At 50.1% G+C, this 14,078-nt stretch overlaps 1 protein-coding gene across 1 annotated transcript in view; it reads left to right on the plus strand.

Annotated features, from left to right (window-relative positions):
- The window catches only part of LOC147736641 (collagen alpha-1(XII) chain-like), a 204,607-nt gene extending 191,275 nt beyond the window's left edge, over positions 1 to 13,332 (plus strand). Inside the window, exon 5 of the mRNA XM_086953795.1 lies at positions 11,981 to 13,332. Coding sequence (XP_086809921.1) covers positions 11,981 to 12,564 — 584 coding nt within the window. The 3' untranslated portion in view covers positions 12,565 to 13,332. The remainder of the gene's footprint in view (positions 1 to 11,980) is intronic.
- The last annotated feature ends 746 nt before the right edge of the window (positions 13,333 to 14,078 follow it).

Below are 14,078 nucleotides of genomic sequence, written 5' to 3' on the forward strand. Positions count from 1 at the left end.
TCAGTTGAGATGTCGCTTCCATGCGGGGTCCCACAGGGCTCGTCCATAAGTCCGACCCTATTTAATATATACGTGTCGGACCTTTCCAATGTCATCAGAGCATATGGGATGAGCATAACCTCATACGCCGATGACACCCAACTGGTCCTAGTATTAAAAATAATGGACCAGAGGTGGCAGAGCGCTTTCAACGTGGAATGCTAGCCGTCGAAGAATGGATGGCAGCGAACTGCCTTAAGCTGAACGCCTGAAAAACGGAGGTGCTCATTTTTGGACCGCTCTCTCCTGACTGGTCAGCAACCTGGTGGCCTGCAGAGATGGGAGACCCTCCCATGCCGGCTGCTAAGGTTAGGAATTTGGGCATAATCTTTGATGGTGACCTCAACTTTTTAGCTCATGCAAACAAGGTAGCAGCAACAGCCCACCACAAACTAAGGCTGATCTGGAAAATTCTCCCATTTCTACCGGACTCTGCTGCTAAAACCCTGGTCACCACCCTAGTGCTATCGTCCCTAGATTACTGTAATGGTTTGTTTCTAAATGCTCAGGTAAGGGTCATCACCAAGCTTCAAATTATTCAGAATGCAGCTGCACGTCTGCTCTCTGGGACTCCTAAGTTCACCTCCATAGCAAACACCATCAGGAAATATCATTGGTTGACCATCTCCAATCGAATAAAATTTAAATCCCTGTGTATTGTATATAAATCACTGAACGAGTCAGGGCCTCGGTACTTTAAGGATCAGTTTACTTTCTATAAACCAACCAGACAGCTTCGATCGGCTAATCTAAACTTACTAGCCACCCCACGATCAAAAACTGTTTCTTGGGGGGACCGTCGCTTTTCGGTTGCAGTTTCTAAGCTGTGGAACACTCTACCCCAGCACATTAGGATGTGCCCTTCCTTGCTACTGTTCCGTAGTGCCTTAAGACGTGGTTGTTTGACCAATAATTAGTTCAGCACTCTGCGAGCTTTCAGGATGATCAAGGGAACAATCTAGCGCCAAGACCCCTACGGGTAATCGCGCGCTTAACAAATGGCAAAAATAAAAAATAAATAAAATGAGCGAAACCCAGTAGGGAAGCTCTGAAGCACTGGGTACCACCAGCACACAGGATGACCCAGGCTCAGCAAACTTAGGCTCACTATACACGAGACCATTCTCCCAGTAGATCTAAGGTGATCCAGAATGATCACCTGCTTCCTGGTTTGTGGCCTGTTTCCGCAAACCCTCAAGAGAAGAACACTTTTTCTGCTTCTCACAGAACTCTTCCCTGGAGGGCCCTCCTTCGTGCTGCCAATGGGTCAGCTTAGATAGGTCTCCCAGTTGAGCAATTATCTCCCCTGTAGGTTCCAGGGCATCCCCCTCAAGGTCTGCATACTCCTGGACCGTGTGAACTTCGGGGGCTGGTTTCCCGTGCCCGTACCTTTTTCTTTAAGGCAGGTACCTGGGCCCCTCTCTCAGGCTCCAGGTCCTCTTGAACACCCTTACTGGCTGCCATTGATTGAGTGGTCACCCCTGTCCACTCAGGCAGACCCAACATTTCCTAATGATACTTCCTCTCCACCTTTCCCCATGGGCATTTTTTTCAAGTCGTTGCCTAACAGACAGTCAACAGGCATGGCTGGCCTCACACCTACTTGAAGGGTACCTGAGACACCCCCCCCCCCACTCAAAGGGAACCTGGGCCACCTTACAGTGGCTCTTTGAGTTGTCAGCGGCAACTACAGGGACGTACGCATGGGGAATTACCTGCTCCTTAGACACCAGCCGACAACAGACAGCTGTCACACTGGCTCCGGTGTCTCTCAGAGCCTCCACCCTCTGCCCATTGATGGTCATGCCATTATTTTTTAGTGTTTTCAGGCAGCTGGGTCCTGGGGACCACCTCACAGTCTCCTAAAGTGACTAGGGACATTTTTGTGGGACCTCACCCACCTTGGGCACCCATCTCCTCACCCAGGGCTACACTAGCCATCTGCCAGGCGGTGCACCAATGGGTGCTGTTTTTGTTCTCAGTGGTCACTTGGGATCATGGAAACAGTGACCCACCTCACCACACTTAAAACATTTCAGGCGTCCCTTACAAACAGGTTTATCTGTCGGGCCCCTGGCTTCTTCTCAGGAGGAGGCTGGGAATCCTTCCCTTTGGGATTACTTTGGGGTCCTTTCTGGAAGTCCCTCTGTTTACCCTTATCCCCCCGACTCTTCTGCTGGGCACCCTGCCCACCTTTGGCAAAGTCTCCCACATGTCCCTTGTGGACCCGGGTGCTCACCCAGCAGTCCGCCTCCTCAACAAGCTTCCTAGGATTAGTCAGCTTACTATCAATCAGGTGCTGGCGTAGCTCTGGAAAACAATTATTGGACAAGTGCTCCCAAGCAAGCAAATCATAGAGCGCCTCAAAATTATCCACTTTGCTACCCTTCACCCAACCATGCAATGCTCTGCAAAAGAAAGACACGTATTCCAGCCATGTGGTAGACTCCAGTTTCTTGCAATTCCTAAACATTTGTCTGTACAACTCTGGGGTCAAAGCATCTCTGGACATTAGGGCTCCCTTCTTGTGGCCATAGGACACGTGATCCTCTGTAGGTAAATCTAACAAGGTGTGCCGCCCATCACTAACGAAGCAGCCCCATAACCACACACCCAATCCTTCTCAGGGACCCATTGAGCCAACATTGCAGCTTCATAAGCCCTGAATCATTGACCAATATCCTCATGTTTGTGGAAATCCTTAACTACTCCTTTGGGGATGTAGGCCCTTGTTTCTACAGGCACCAGTGGTACGCTGCCACCAGAGGGAGGAACCTCTAAACTTTTCCAATTCCCTCACCACTCTCTCATGTTCAAAATGCATTTTCTTTTCCTCTAAGGCTAACTTCTTCATTTTTAATTCCATCCCAACTTCTATTTTCTTTCCCTCTATGTCCTTCTGACCATCTATTTTGAGCATGGCTAGCTCCAACCTGTGCACTTTCTCCCTCTTCGTGTCCTCCAGCCCTCAAGGGGGCAGGCCCTTGGAAGAAACACTGCTGCCCGCCCTGGAAGGTACTTTCCGCCCGGTTGGGCTCAATGGCCCCTCAAGCTGCCCATCTAAATTCTCTGCCCCCCCACCAGCTCTTCAGGATGCTCACTGGCATTCCTAGATTCTATCTAAACAACAAGGAGCTATAGAGGGCCACATTTAAGCCAGATCACCCTCCACCCATCAATTATTCAAACAACAAGAATCTGGCTATCAGGGCACTCCTCACACCTTTTAGTAGGACCGAAGTCAGGGGGTATTTACCGCAACCCAACAACTGTTTCAATAATAACACAGTCTAGTACGGTCCTCTATGCCCAGAATATTAGGTTAACTTAAAAAGGAATCACAAAACAGGTGTATGTCAGACCACTCACAACAACACATCCAATTGACATTAGAAGATGTGTCCCACCAAAAATGTGTGTGAAAAAGAGAAAGTGCCTCACGTGCGCACCACCAGAGGAGCTACTGGCAGGTTCTCACCAGCTTGCCCACATATTCATCATCATCTGCAACTTTCTCATATAGAGTGAAAAAGATGTATAGTGTCCAGTAAAATAAATGTGTAGAGGTGTGCTTAATGAGAGAACCACTGAAAAAAAAAGAAAACAAGACCCAGTGAAGTGCAAGAGATAAAAATGAGATAAGACTCACATACCAATTTGACCATTTAATCCGAAATTGTTCTAAGTAGGCCAACATGTTTCATTGCCTTTATTTCTATACAGCAAATTTGTCAGGGCTCTGAGGTCATAGATCTCCTCACTGGACATCTGTCTGTATACATAGAGTGACAAGTGGAGCCACGGGCCGCGTACCAGCTCCCACGATGTCAGTGAATGTGTATTTCTTACACTATATCCCTTTTCAAAGACAGCACAACTGTTGCTTATATGTATTTATCGTGATTCCACAGCCGTCTTACATTTGGTAACAGCTCAGAGTGGATGCTGGTGTGTCATTGGTGACCCTGCAGTGTGGATGCTGGTGTATATTTGGTGACAGCGCAGTATGGATGCTTGCGTGTATTTGGTCACAGTGCAGTATGAATGCTGGGATATATATTTGGTAACAGTGGAGTATGGATGCTGGTATGTATGTGGTATCAGCACATTATGGATGCTGGCATATTTGTAATAGCACAATGTGGATGCTGGTGTGTATTTGGTAACAGCACAGTATGGATGCTGGTGTGTATTTGGTATTGGCGCAGTGTGGATGATGGCGTGCATTTCATATAGTTATCATATGATATAATGGCTTGAGAGTATGTAAAGGTATCGCATGTAGTTATCCGAAGGTATAATGGTTTGAGTGTGCCCAGGGCGTGTAAATCCAAATGCTACTGGTGGGCCAAAAGGTGGTGGTGATGGACGGAGCATCTAAACCAATCAAACACTCACACCCAGTCAAAAGATCTGGGTTTAATCCATCAAAGTTCTTTAGCCCACTCTGCCACCTCAGTTCAGACATGGCCGTATGCAAATCAGTCTGACCCTGTGCCTCATGGGAACAGTCCAGCCCGAACTGCCAAGCCATGCCTTCGCTGGACCAGAAACAAGCTACCTAGGACCGGTTTCTGGCATTCCAGCCGTCTTCAGCCAGGCTTGCTTGAATCCAGTGGCAAAGTGAGCAAGGGACTCACGTCTGAGCATACCCTGCCAAACTTATGGCGAACAAAGCGGTACAAAAGGGGGTGGTGATGGACGGAGCATCTGAACCAATCAAACACTCACACCCAGTCAAAAGATCTGGGTTTAATCCATCACCGTTCTTTAGCCCACTCTGCCATCCCAGTTCAGACATGGCCATATGCAAATCAGTCTGACCCTGTGCCTCATGGGAACAGTCCAGCCCGAACTGCCAAGCCATGCCTTCGCTCGACCGGACACAAGCTTCCTAGGACCGGTTTCTGGCATTCCAGCCTTCTTCAGCCAGGCTTGCTTGAATCCAGTGGCAAAGTGAGCAAGGGACTCATGTCTGAGCATACCCTGCCAAACTTATGGCGAACAAAGCGGTACAAAAGGGGGTGGTGATGGTCAGAGCATCTAAACCAATCAAACACTCACACCCAGTCAAAAGATCTGGGTTTAATCCATCACCGTTCTTTAGCCCACCCGGCCACCCCAGTTCAGACATGGCCATATGCAAATCAGTCTGACCCTGTGCCTCATGGGAACAGTAGAGCCCGATCTGCCAAGCCATGCCTTCGCTGGACCGGAAACAAGCTTCCTACGACCGGTTTCTGGCATTCCAGCCATCTTCAGCCAGGCTTGCTTGATTCCAGTGGCAAAGTGAGCAAGGGACTCATGTCTGAGCATACCCTGCCAAACTTATGGCGAACAAAGTGGTACAAAAGGGGGTGGTGATGGATGGAGCATCTGAACAATCAATCAATCAATCAAAGCATTTGTATAGCGCACTACTCACCCGGAGGGTCTCAAGGCGCTAGGGGAGGGGGGGGTCCGCTACTGCTCGAACAGCCAGGTCTTGAGCTGCTTCCTGAAGGCGAGGTGGTCCTGGGTCAGGCGGAGGTGGGTAGGGAGGGAGTTCCAAGTCTTGGCGGTGAGGTAGGAGAAGGATCTTCCCCTTGTGGTGGCTCTTCGGATGCGAGGACGGCAGCGAGTGCGTGGCCGGTCGATCGAAGCTGGCGTTTGGGAGCGTAGAAGTTGAGGCGGTTGTTGAGGTACCCTGGGCCTTGATTGTGCAGGGCTTTGTGTGCGTGGGTGAGGAGACGGAAGGTGATTCTCTTGTTGACCGGGAGCCAGTGCAGGTCTCTCAGGTGTCCGGAGATGTGGTTGCGACGGGGGATGTCCAGGATGAGTCGTGCTGAGGCGTTCTGGATCCGCTGGAGTCTCTTCTGGAGTTTGGCGGTTGTTCTGGCGTAGAGGGAGTTGCCGTAGTCCAGTCGGCTGGTGACGAGGGCCTGGGTGATGGTCTTCCTGGTCTCGGTGGGGATCCACCAGAAGATCTTGCGTAGCATGCGCAGGATGTTGTAGCACGACGAGGAGACGGCGTTGACTTGTCTGGTCAATGAGGGGGAGGAGTCCAGGATGAAGCCCAGGTTGCGTGCGTGGTCTGTTGGTTTAGGTGCGCTGCCTAGGGCGGGGGGCCACCAGGAGTCGTCCAAGGCGGAGGGTGAGGATCCCAGGATGAGGACTTCCATCTTGTCCGCGTTCAGTTTCAGGCGGCTGTTCTTCATCCATTCAGCTACCTCTTTCATCCCTTCGTGTAGGTTGGCTCTGGCGGTGGCGGGGTCGTTGGTGAGGGAGAGGATCAGCTGGGTGTCGTCGGCGTAGGAGATGATGTTGAGGTTGTGCTGGCATGCGATGGCTGCGAGGGGACTCATGTAGACGTTGAAGAGGGTTGGGCTGAGCGAGGAGCCTTGAGGAACGCCGCAGATGACTTCGGTAGCTTCTGATCTGAACTGGGGGAGGCGGACTCTCTGTGTCCTTCCGGCGAGGAAGGAGATGACCCACTCCAGTGCCTTCTCCTGGATTCGACGTTGCTGAGGCGCTGTACTAGGGTACGGTGGCAGACAGTGTCGAAGGCCGCGGAGAGGTCTAGGAGGATGAGGGCCACTGTTTCTCTGTTGTCGAGCAGGGCTCGGATGCATCAGTTGCTGCGATCAGGGCGGTCTCTGTGCTGTGGTTGGCCTGGAAGCCAGACTGCGAGAGGTCGAGGGATCCGTTCGTCTCGAGGAAGGCGGCCAGCTGCTTGTTGACGGTCTTCTCGATTACTTTTGTGGGAAACGGGAGCAACGAGATGGGTCGGTAGTTCTTGAGGTCGGTGGGGTCGGCTGATGGCTTCTTTAGCAGGGCGCTGAGTTCGGCGTGCTTCCAGCTCTCCGGGAAGGTAGCGATGTAGAAGGAGGTGTTGATGATGTCCCGCAGGTGGGGTGCATTGACAGCGTCGGCCTTGTTGAAGACGTGGTGAGGGCAAGGGTCGGTCCGAGATCCGGAGTGGATGGAGTTCATCGTGCGGGCGGTGTCTTCGGTGCTGATCGGGGTCCAGACGCGGAGGGTGGTGGTGGGGGGCGGTGGTTCGGTCGTGGCGTGCGTTGGTTGAGTGCTGAAGCTGTTGTGTATGTCCGCGATCTTGTTGTGGAAGTAGGAGGCGAGGGAGTTGCAGAGGTCTTGCGAAGGGGTGATGTCGTTGTTTCCGGCGTTGGGGTTGGAGAGCTCTTTAACGATGTTGAAGAGTTCCTTGCTGTTGTGTGCGTTGTTGTCCAGTTGTTCCTTGAATGCAGTTTTCTTGGTGATGTGGATCAGTTGGTGGTGTTTTCGGGTGGCGAGCTTGAGGGCAGTCATGTAGTCCGGTGTTGGGTTTCTGCGCCAGGCTTTCTCAAGGGCTCTGCAGTTCTTCTTGGAGCTCTTGAGTTCGTTGGTGAACCATGGGGCTTTCTTGCTGCCGGGTCTGCTAGGCGGGGTCCTCAGAGGGGCGAGGTCGTCTGCGCAGTCGCTGATCCACTTCGTGAGGTTGGTGGCCGCTTGGCTGGGGTTCGTTGCGCTGGTGGGTGGGTTCTTGCTCAGGGAGGTCGCGAGCTGGTCGGCTGTGATCTTGTTCCAGCTTCTGCGTGCAACCTGTTGCTGTTGGTGGTGGATCGTGGTCCTTTTGAAGCTGAAGTGGACGCAGCTGTGGTCCGTCCAGTGGAGTCCAGTGGCGTGGCTGAAGGCGATGTCTTTGCTGGATGAGAAGACGGGGTCGAGTGTGTGTCCGGCGTAGTGGGAGGGGGTGGTCACCAGTTGCTTGAGTTCGAGGTTGGCGAGGTTGTCCAGCACCAATCAAACACTCACACCCAGTCAAATGATTTGGGTTTAATCCATCACCGTTCTTTAGCCCACTCTGCCACCCCAGTTCAGACATGGCCATATGCAAATCAGTCTGACCCTGTGCCTCATGGGAACAGTCCAGCCGAAACTGCCGAGCCATGCCTTCGCTGTACCGGAAACAAGCTTCCCAGGACCGATTTCTGGCATTCCAGCTGTCTTCAGCCAGGCTTGCTTGAATCCAGTGGCAAAGTAAGCAAGGGACTCACGTCTGAGCATACCCTGCCAAACTTATGGCGAACAAAGTGGTACAAAAGGGGGTGGTGATGGACGGAGCATCTGACCCAATCAAACACTCACACCCAGTCAAAAGATCTGGGTTTAATCCATCACCGTTCTTTAGCACACTCTGCCACCCCAGTTCAGACATGGCCATATGCAAATCAGTCTGACCCTGTGCCTCATGGGAACAGTCCAGCCCGAACTGCCAAGCCATGCCTTCGCTGGACCGGAAACAAGCTTCCTAGGACCGGTTTCTGGCATTCCAGTGGTCTTCAGCCAGGCTTGCTTGAATCCAGTGGCAAAGTGAGCAAGGGACTCTCGTCTGAGCATACCCTGCCAAACTTATGGCGAACGAAGCGGTACAAAAGGGGGTGGTGATGGACGGAGCATCTGAACCAATCAAACACTCACACCCTGTCAAAAGATCTGGGTTTATTCCATCACCGTTCTGTAGCCCACTCGGCAACCCCAGTTCAGACATGGCCATATGCAAATCAGTCTGACCTTGTGCCTCCTGGGAACAGTACAGCCCGAACTGCCAAGCCATGCCTTCGCTGGACCGGAAACAAGCTTCCTAGAACCGGTTTCTGTCATTCCAGCCGTCTTCAGCCAGGCTTGCTTGAATCCAGTGGCAAAGTGAGCAAGGGACTCACGTCTGAGCAAACCCTGCCAAACTTATGGAGAACAAAGCGGTACAAAAGGGGGTGGTGATGGGCGAAGCATCTGAACCAATCAAACACTCACACCCAGTAAAAAGATCTAGGTTTAATCCATCACCGTTCTTTAGCCCACTCTGCCACCCCAGTTCAGACATGGCCGTATGCAAATCAGTCAGACCCTGTGCCACATGGGAACAGTACAGCCTGAACTGCCATGCCTTTGCTGGACCGGAAACAAGCTTCCTAGGACCGGTTTCTGGCATTCCAGCCATCTTCAGCCAGGTTTGCTTGATTCCAGTGGCAAAGTGAGCAAGGGACTCACGTCTGAGCATACCCTGCCAAACTTATGGCGACCAAAGCGGTACAAAAGGGAGTGGTGATGGACGGAGCATCTGAACCAATCAAACACTCACAACCAGTCAAAAGATCTGGGTTTAATCCATCACCGTTGTTTAGCCCACTCTGCCACCCCAGTTCAGACATGGCCATATGCAAATCAGTTTGACCCAGTGCCTCATGGGAACAGTCCAGCCCGAACTGCCAAGCCATGCCTTCGCTGGACCGGAAACAAGCTTCCTAGGACCGGTTTCTGGCATTCCAGCCGTCTTCAGCCAGGCTTGCTTGAATCCAGTGGCAAAGTGAGCAAGGGACTCATGTCTGAGCATACCCTGCCAAACTTATGGCGAACAAAGCAGTACAAAAGGGGGTTGTGATGGACGGAGCATCTAAACCAATCAAACACTCACACCCAGGCCATGTCTGAACTGGAGTGGCTGAGTGAGCTAAAGAATTGTGATTGATTAAACCCAGATCAGTTGAGTGGGGGTGAGTGTTTTATTTACTCAAACGCTCTGTCCATCATCCCCTTTTGTATCGCTTTGTTCGCTCTAAGTTGGCAGGGTATGCTCAGACGTGAGTCCCTTGCTCACTTGGCCACTGGATTCAAGATAGCCTGGCTGATGAGGATTATGAATCCGAAACCGGTCCCAGGATGCTTGTTTCCGGTCCAGGGAAGACATGGCTTGGCAGTTCGGGCTGGACTGTTCCAATGAGGCACAGGGTCAGACTGATTTGCATATGGCCATGTCTGAACTGGGGTGGCTGAGTGAGCTAAAGAATTGTGATAGATTAAACCCAGATCAGTTGACTGGGGGTGAGTGTATTATTTACTCAAACGCTCCGTTTATCATCCCCTTTTGTATCGCTGTGTATTTGGTAACTGCAGAAAAGTGGTCGGCTATGCAACATTTCATAAAACAAACTTTGCAATGAATGCTTAAAGAGGTACGCAAAATAAAGGAATTTAGAAAACTGAATGTTAACATAAACGCTCAATTTACAATTAGCCATAGATGGCTCTCGTGTAATGTTTTATTGGGAACCTTGTGATCTATTTGAGACTGGAAATGCTCTTAGATGGATTTAGAATTGTTCACAGGACACAATTCCTTTTCTTTGTCCCTCCATCTATTCCAACCACACCCTACCCTATCTGTTTGAACCCTTTTCTTTTGCACCTACGGAGCACTGTAAAATGTGATTACTATATGAACCATGTTAGTAATTACACTGTATGTGATGAAATGGGTGATATATCATATGTGAATGAAATTAACATTATTGCATACAGCTGAATTAAAATTCATTTTTCTAAATTCCTTTATTTTGTGTACCTCTTTAAGCATTCATTGCAAAGTTTGTTTTATGAAATGTTGCATAGCCGACCACTTTTCTGCAATTACACTATGAACCAGGTCGGTTAGTATCAAGGGGTTACCCCGTGTATTTGGTAACAGCGCAGTGTGGATGCTGGCGTGTATTTGGGTACAGCGCAGTGTGGATGCTGGCGTGTATTTGTAACAGCGCAGTGTGGATGTTGGTGTGTATTTGTAACAGTGCAGTGTGGATGATGGCGTGTATTTGGTAACAACGCAGTGTGGATGCTGGTGTGTATTTGGTAACAGCGCAGTGTGGATTCTGGTGTGTATTTGTAACAGCGCAGTGTGGATGCTGGAGTGTATTTGTAAGAGCGCAGTGTGGATGCTGGTGTGTATTTGGGTACAGCGCAGTGTGGATGCTGGTGTGTATTTGGTAACAGTGCAGTGTGGATTCTGGTGTGTATTTGTAAGAGCACAGTGTGGATGCTGGTGTGTATTTGGGTACAGCGCAGTGTGGATGCTGGTGTGTATTTGGTAACAGCGCAGTGTGGATTCTGGTGTGTATTTGTAACAGCGCAGTGTGGATGCTGGTGTGTATTTGTAACAGCGCAGTGTGGATTCTGGCGTGTATTTGTAACAGTGCAGTGTGGATGCTGGAGTGTATTTGTAAGAGCGCAGTGTGGATTCTGGCGTGTATTTGTAACAGTGCAGTGTGGATGCTGGTGTGTATTTGGTTACAGCACAGTGTGGATTCTGGCGTGTATTTGTAACAGCGCAGTGTGGATTCTGGCGTGTATTTGTAGCAGCGCAGTGTGGATGCTGGTGTGTATTTGTAACAGCGCAGTGTGGATTCTGGTGTGTATTTGTAACAGTGCAGTGTGGATGCTGGTGTGTATTTGGTTACAGCACAGTGTGGATTCTGGCGTGCATTTGTAACAGCGCAGTGTGGATTCTGGCGTGTATTTGTAGCAGCGCAGTGTGGATGCTGGCGTGTATTTGTAACAGCGCAGTGTGGATTCTGGTGTGTATTTGTAACAGCGCAGTGTGGATGCTGGAGTGTATTTGTAACAGTGCAGTGTGGATGCTGGTGGGTATTTGGTTACAGCACAGTGTGGATTCTGGCGTGTATTTGTAACAGCGCAGTGTGGATTCTGGCGTGTATTTGTAACAGCGCAGTGTGGATGCTGGTGTGTATTTGGTAACAGTGCAGTGTGGATGCTGGTGTGTATTTGTAACAGCGCAGTGTGGATGCTGGTGTGTATTTGTAACAGCGCAGTGTGGATTCTGGCGTGTATTTGTAACAGCGCAGTGTGGATTCTGGCGTGTATTTGTAACAGCGCAGTGTGGATGCTGGCGTGTATTTGGTAGCAGTGCAGTGTGGATGCTGGCGTGTATTTGGTAACAGCGCAGTGTGGATGCTGCGTGTTTATTGTATTCATGCGCAGAGGTTGTGCGGTGACTGTTTTCACAGGATGATATTTTGTGAGGCAGAATCCCGGCTCCCCCAGCCTCATCCCTGTTTTCCTCTCCACATGTTGTCCTCTCCTCTCTGACATGTCTCTGTTTTTCTTTCCACAGAATGCTCTGGTCGGACGGATATAAAGGCGGACGTGGTGCTTTTAGTCCATTCTTTTTTTCTACGCAGTAGGAGTTTCCCCCTCCTGAGGCCCTTCTTGGAGGAGCTGTTGAGAAGCTTCCACGTGTCCCGGGACTCGGTGCGGTTCAGCCTGGTCCAGTTCAGCGGTGATGCTCGGATAGCGGTTTCCTTCAACGACTCTCTGCCGACCTTGCCATGGATGGACATTCCTGCTCATATTGGGCGCGCCCTCTCCTTCGTCAGACGGAGGGTGCTGGTCGAGCGGCGGGGGGCCAGAGCCCACGTGCCCAGGGTCCTGGTCCTCATCACAGGTCGGTGGTCAGATGATGATGTCACAGGTCCCGCCCTACAGCTCCAGGGCGCGGGGGTGGAGGTCTTTGCTGTTGGTGCGTGGGATGCGAGCCGCACTGAGCTGGAGGCCATCGCCAGCCCCCCGGCTGCGGCCCACGTGTTCATGAGGGACTACTTTGAAGAGCTTCAGCAAATCCTGCCGGAGCTGACAGAGTCCATCTGCCTCAGGGTCCAGTACAAACTGAAAACTATACAACACAACCTGCGGGTATGAAAGGGAGGCACTCCCGCTTCTTTTAAGTGACACAAGGTGGGGGTCCAGGTACAGCTATGTAGTTTAGAATAAAAGTCATTGAACACATGTCACAGCAAATATTTACATTTCATGACGAGGCGCAGGGAGAAGGGTAAATTGCAATAGCCTCCCTTGGGTGACTTCCGGCAGTGGGGAAAGGAGGCAGGTGGTGGTGCCAGAAGGAATAATGGAAGGCAGTTGTCTCTCACTACCTTGCATTTAAAAAAAAATAGACTGTGTTTGTGTGTGGAAAAGGGACCTTAGCGCCTTTTTCAAATTTCAGGGAGTTTACAGAACTTTAAGGGTTTAGAATTCGAATTAAGAATGGAACTCTATTTATCTTCTAGAACAGGTGGTGGTGCCAGAAGAAATAGTGGAAAGCAGTTAGTTATCTCTCACTTCCTCACATTTAAAAAAAAAAAAGTGTGTGTGTGTGTTTTAAAAGGGTTCCTATGTCCTTTTTCAAATTTCAGGGAGTTTACAGAACTTTAAGGGCCTCATTTGCGCCCTCATTGCAACACCAATGATGCGTCATATTTACAGTATGACGCATCATGGTGCAATGAGTTACAGATACGTCAGTATTTCTGACGTATCTGTATGGCGTAAAAGTGATGCATTGCTGGAGTGTGTCACAAAAGTGACGCAACTCCAGCAATGTGTCCTTTCACATGGGCAAGCCCCATGTGAAAGGGCCTGCGTCAGTCTTATGCCTGCTGTGAAGCAGACGCAAGATTTTGACGCAACGGTGTCCTAGAAGTGACGCAGTGAAATCTCATAGATTTCACTGCGTCACTGCTATGACCATTTCATGCTTCAATACGCCCCCCTTGCATACATTATACCGGGCGCAGGTATAATGTGGCGCAGGGGTTTACAAAGTGGCACATCTACCAAGATGCGTCACTTTGTGAATATGGCGCAACAAGGAGCATTTTTTATGCCACTGGTACGTCACAAAAAGTATATGAGGCCCTAAGGGTTTAGGATGTCTGGAGAAAGTTGTTAAATCTCACCACAAGAGCACATTTAGCGAGCGTGAGTGGCTGTTTGCACTGCTATTCGTGTTCTGTTGCATTCCGCAATATTTCTTGAGGCAAAATGCAGCCTCTCGTTCATTTTGGACGCAAGGGGCATTTTACTCTAAGAAAATAGCACTAAAGGAAGAACTACTTTTCTTGTGTCATTTTGCATAATCCTGTGGAATCTTTTAGGTAATTCTGTGTGACTACACAGCATTGAGTTACACGAGTTACGCCCACCCCTAATGTCAGCACAGAGAATACAAAGTGAAACTTAGCCAGAACAACCTAACTTGGCACCCTACCTATGACCCTAATAGAGATTGTCCAATCCGAAACCAGAATCTTCTGACTCATCAACTGCATCTCCTGATCTGTGTTCCCTGTTGTTTACCAGCAGATAATGCCCCCTCCTTACTCCCCCCACTGAGAAATTGAAATAGAATAAAATGACCCCATTTAGGATTTGAA

Source organism: Lissotriton vulgaris, chromosome 1_2 (genome assembly GCF_964263255.1).
Source record: "Lissotriton vulgaris chromosome 1_2, aLisVul1.2, whole genome shotgun sequence".
Classification (NCBI taxonomy): Eukaryota; Metazoa; Chordata; class Amphibia; order Caudata; family Salamandridae; genus Lissotriton; species Lissotriton vulgaris.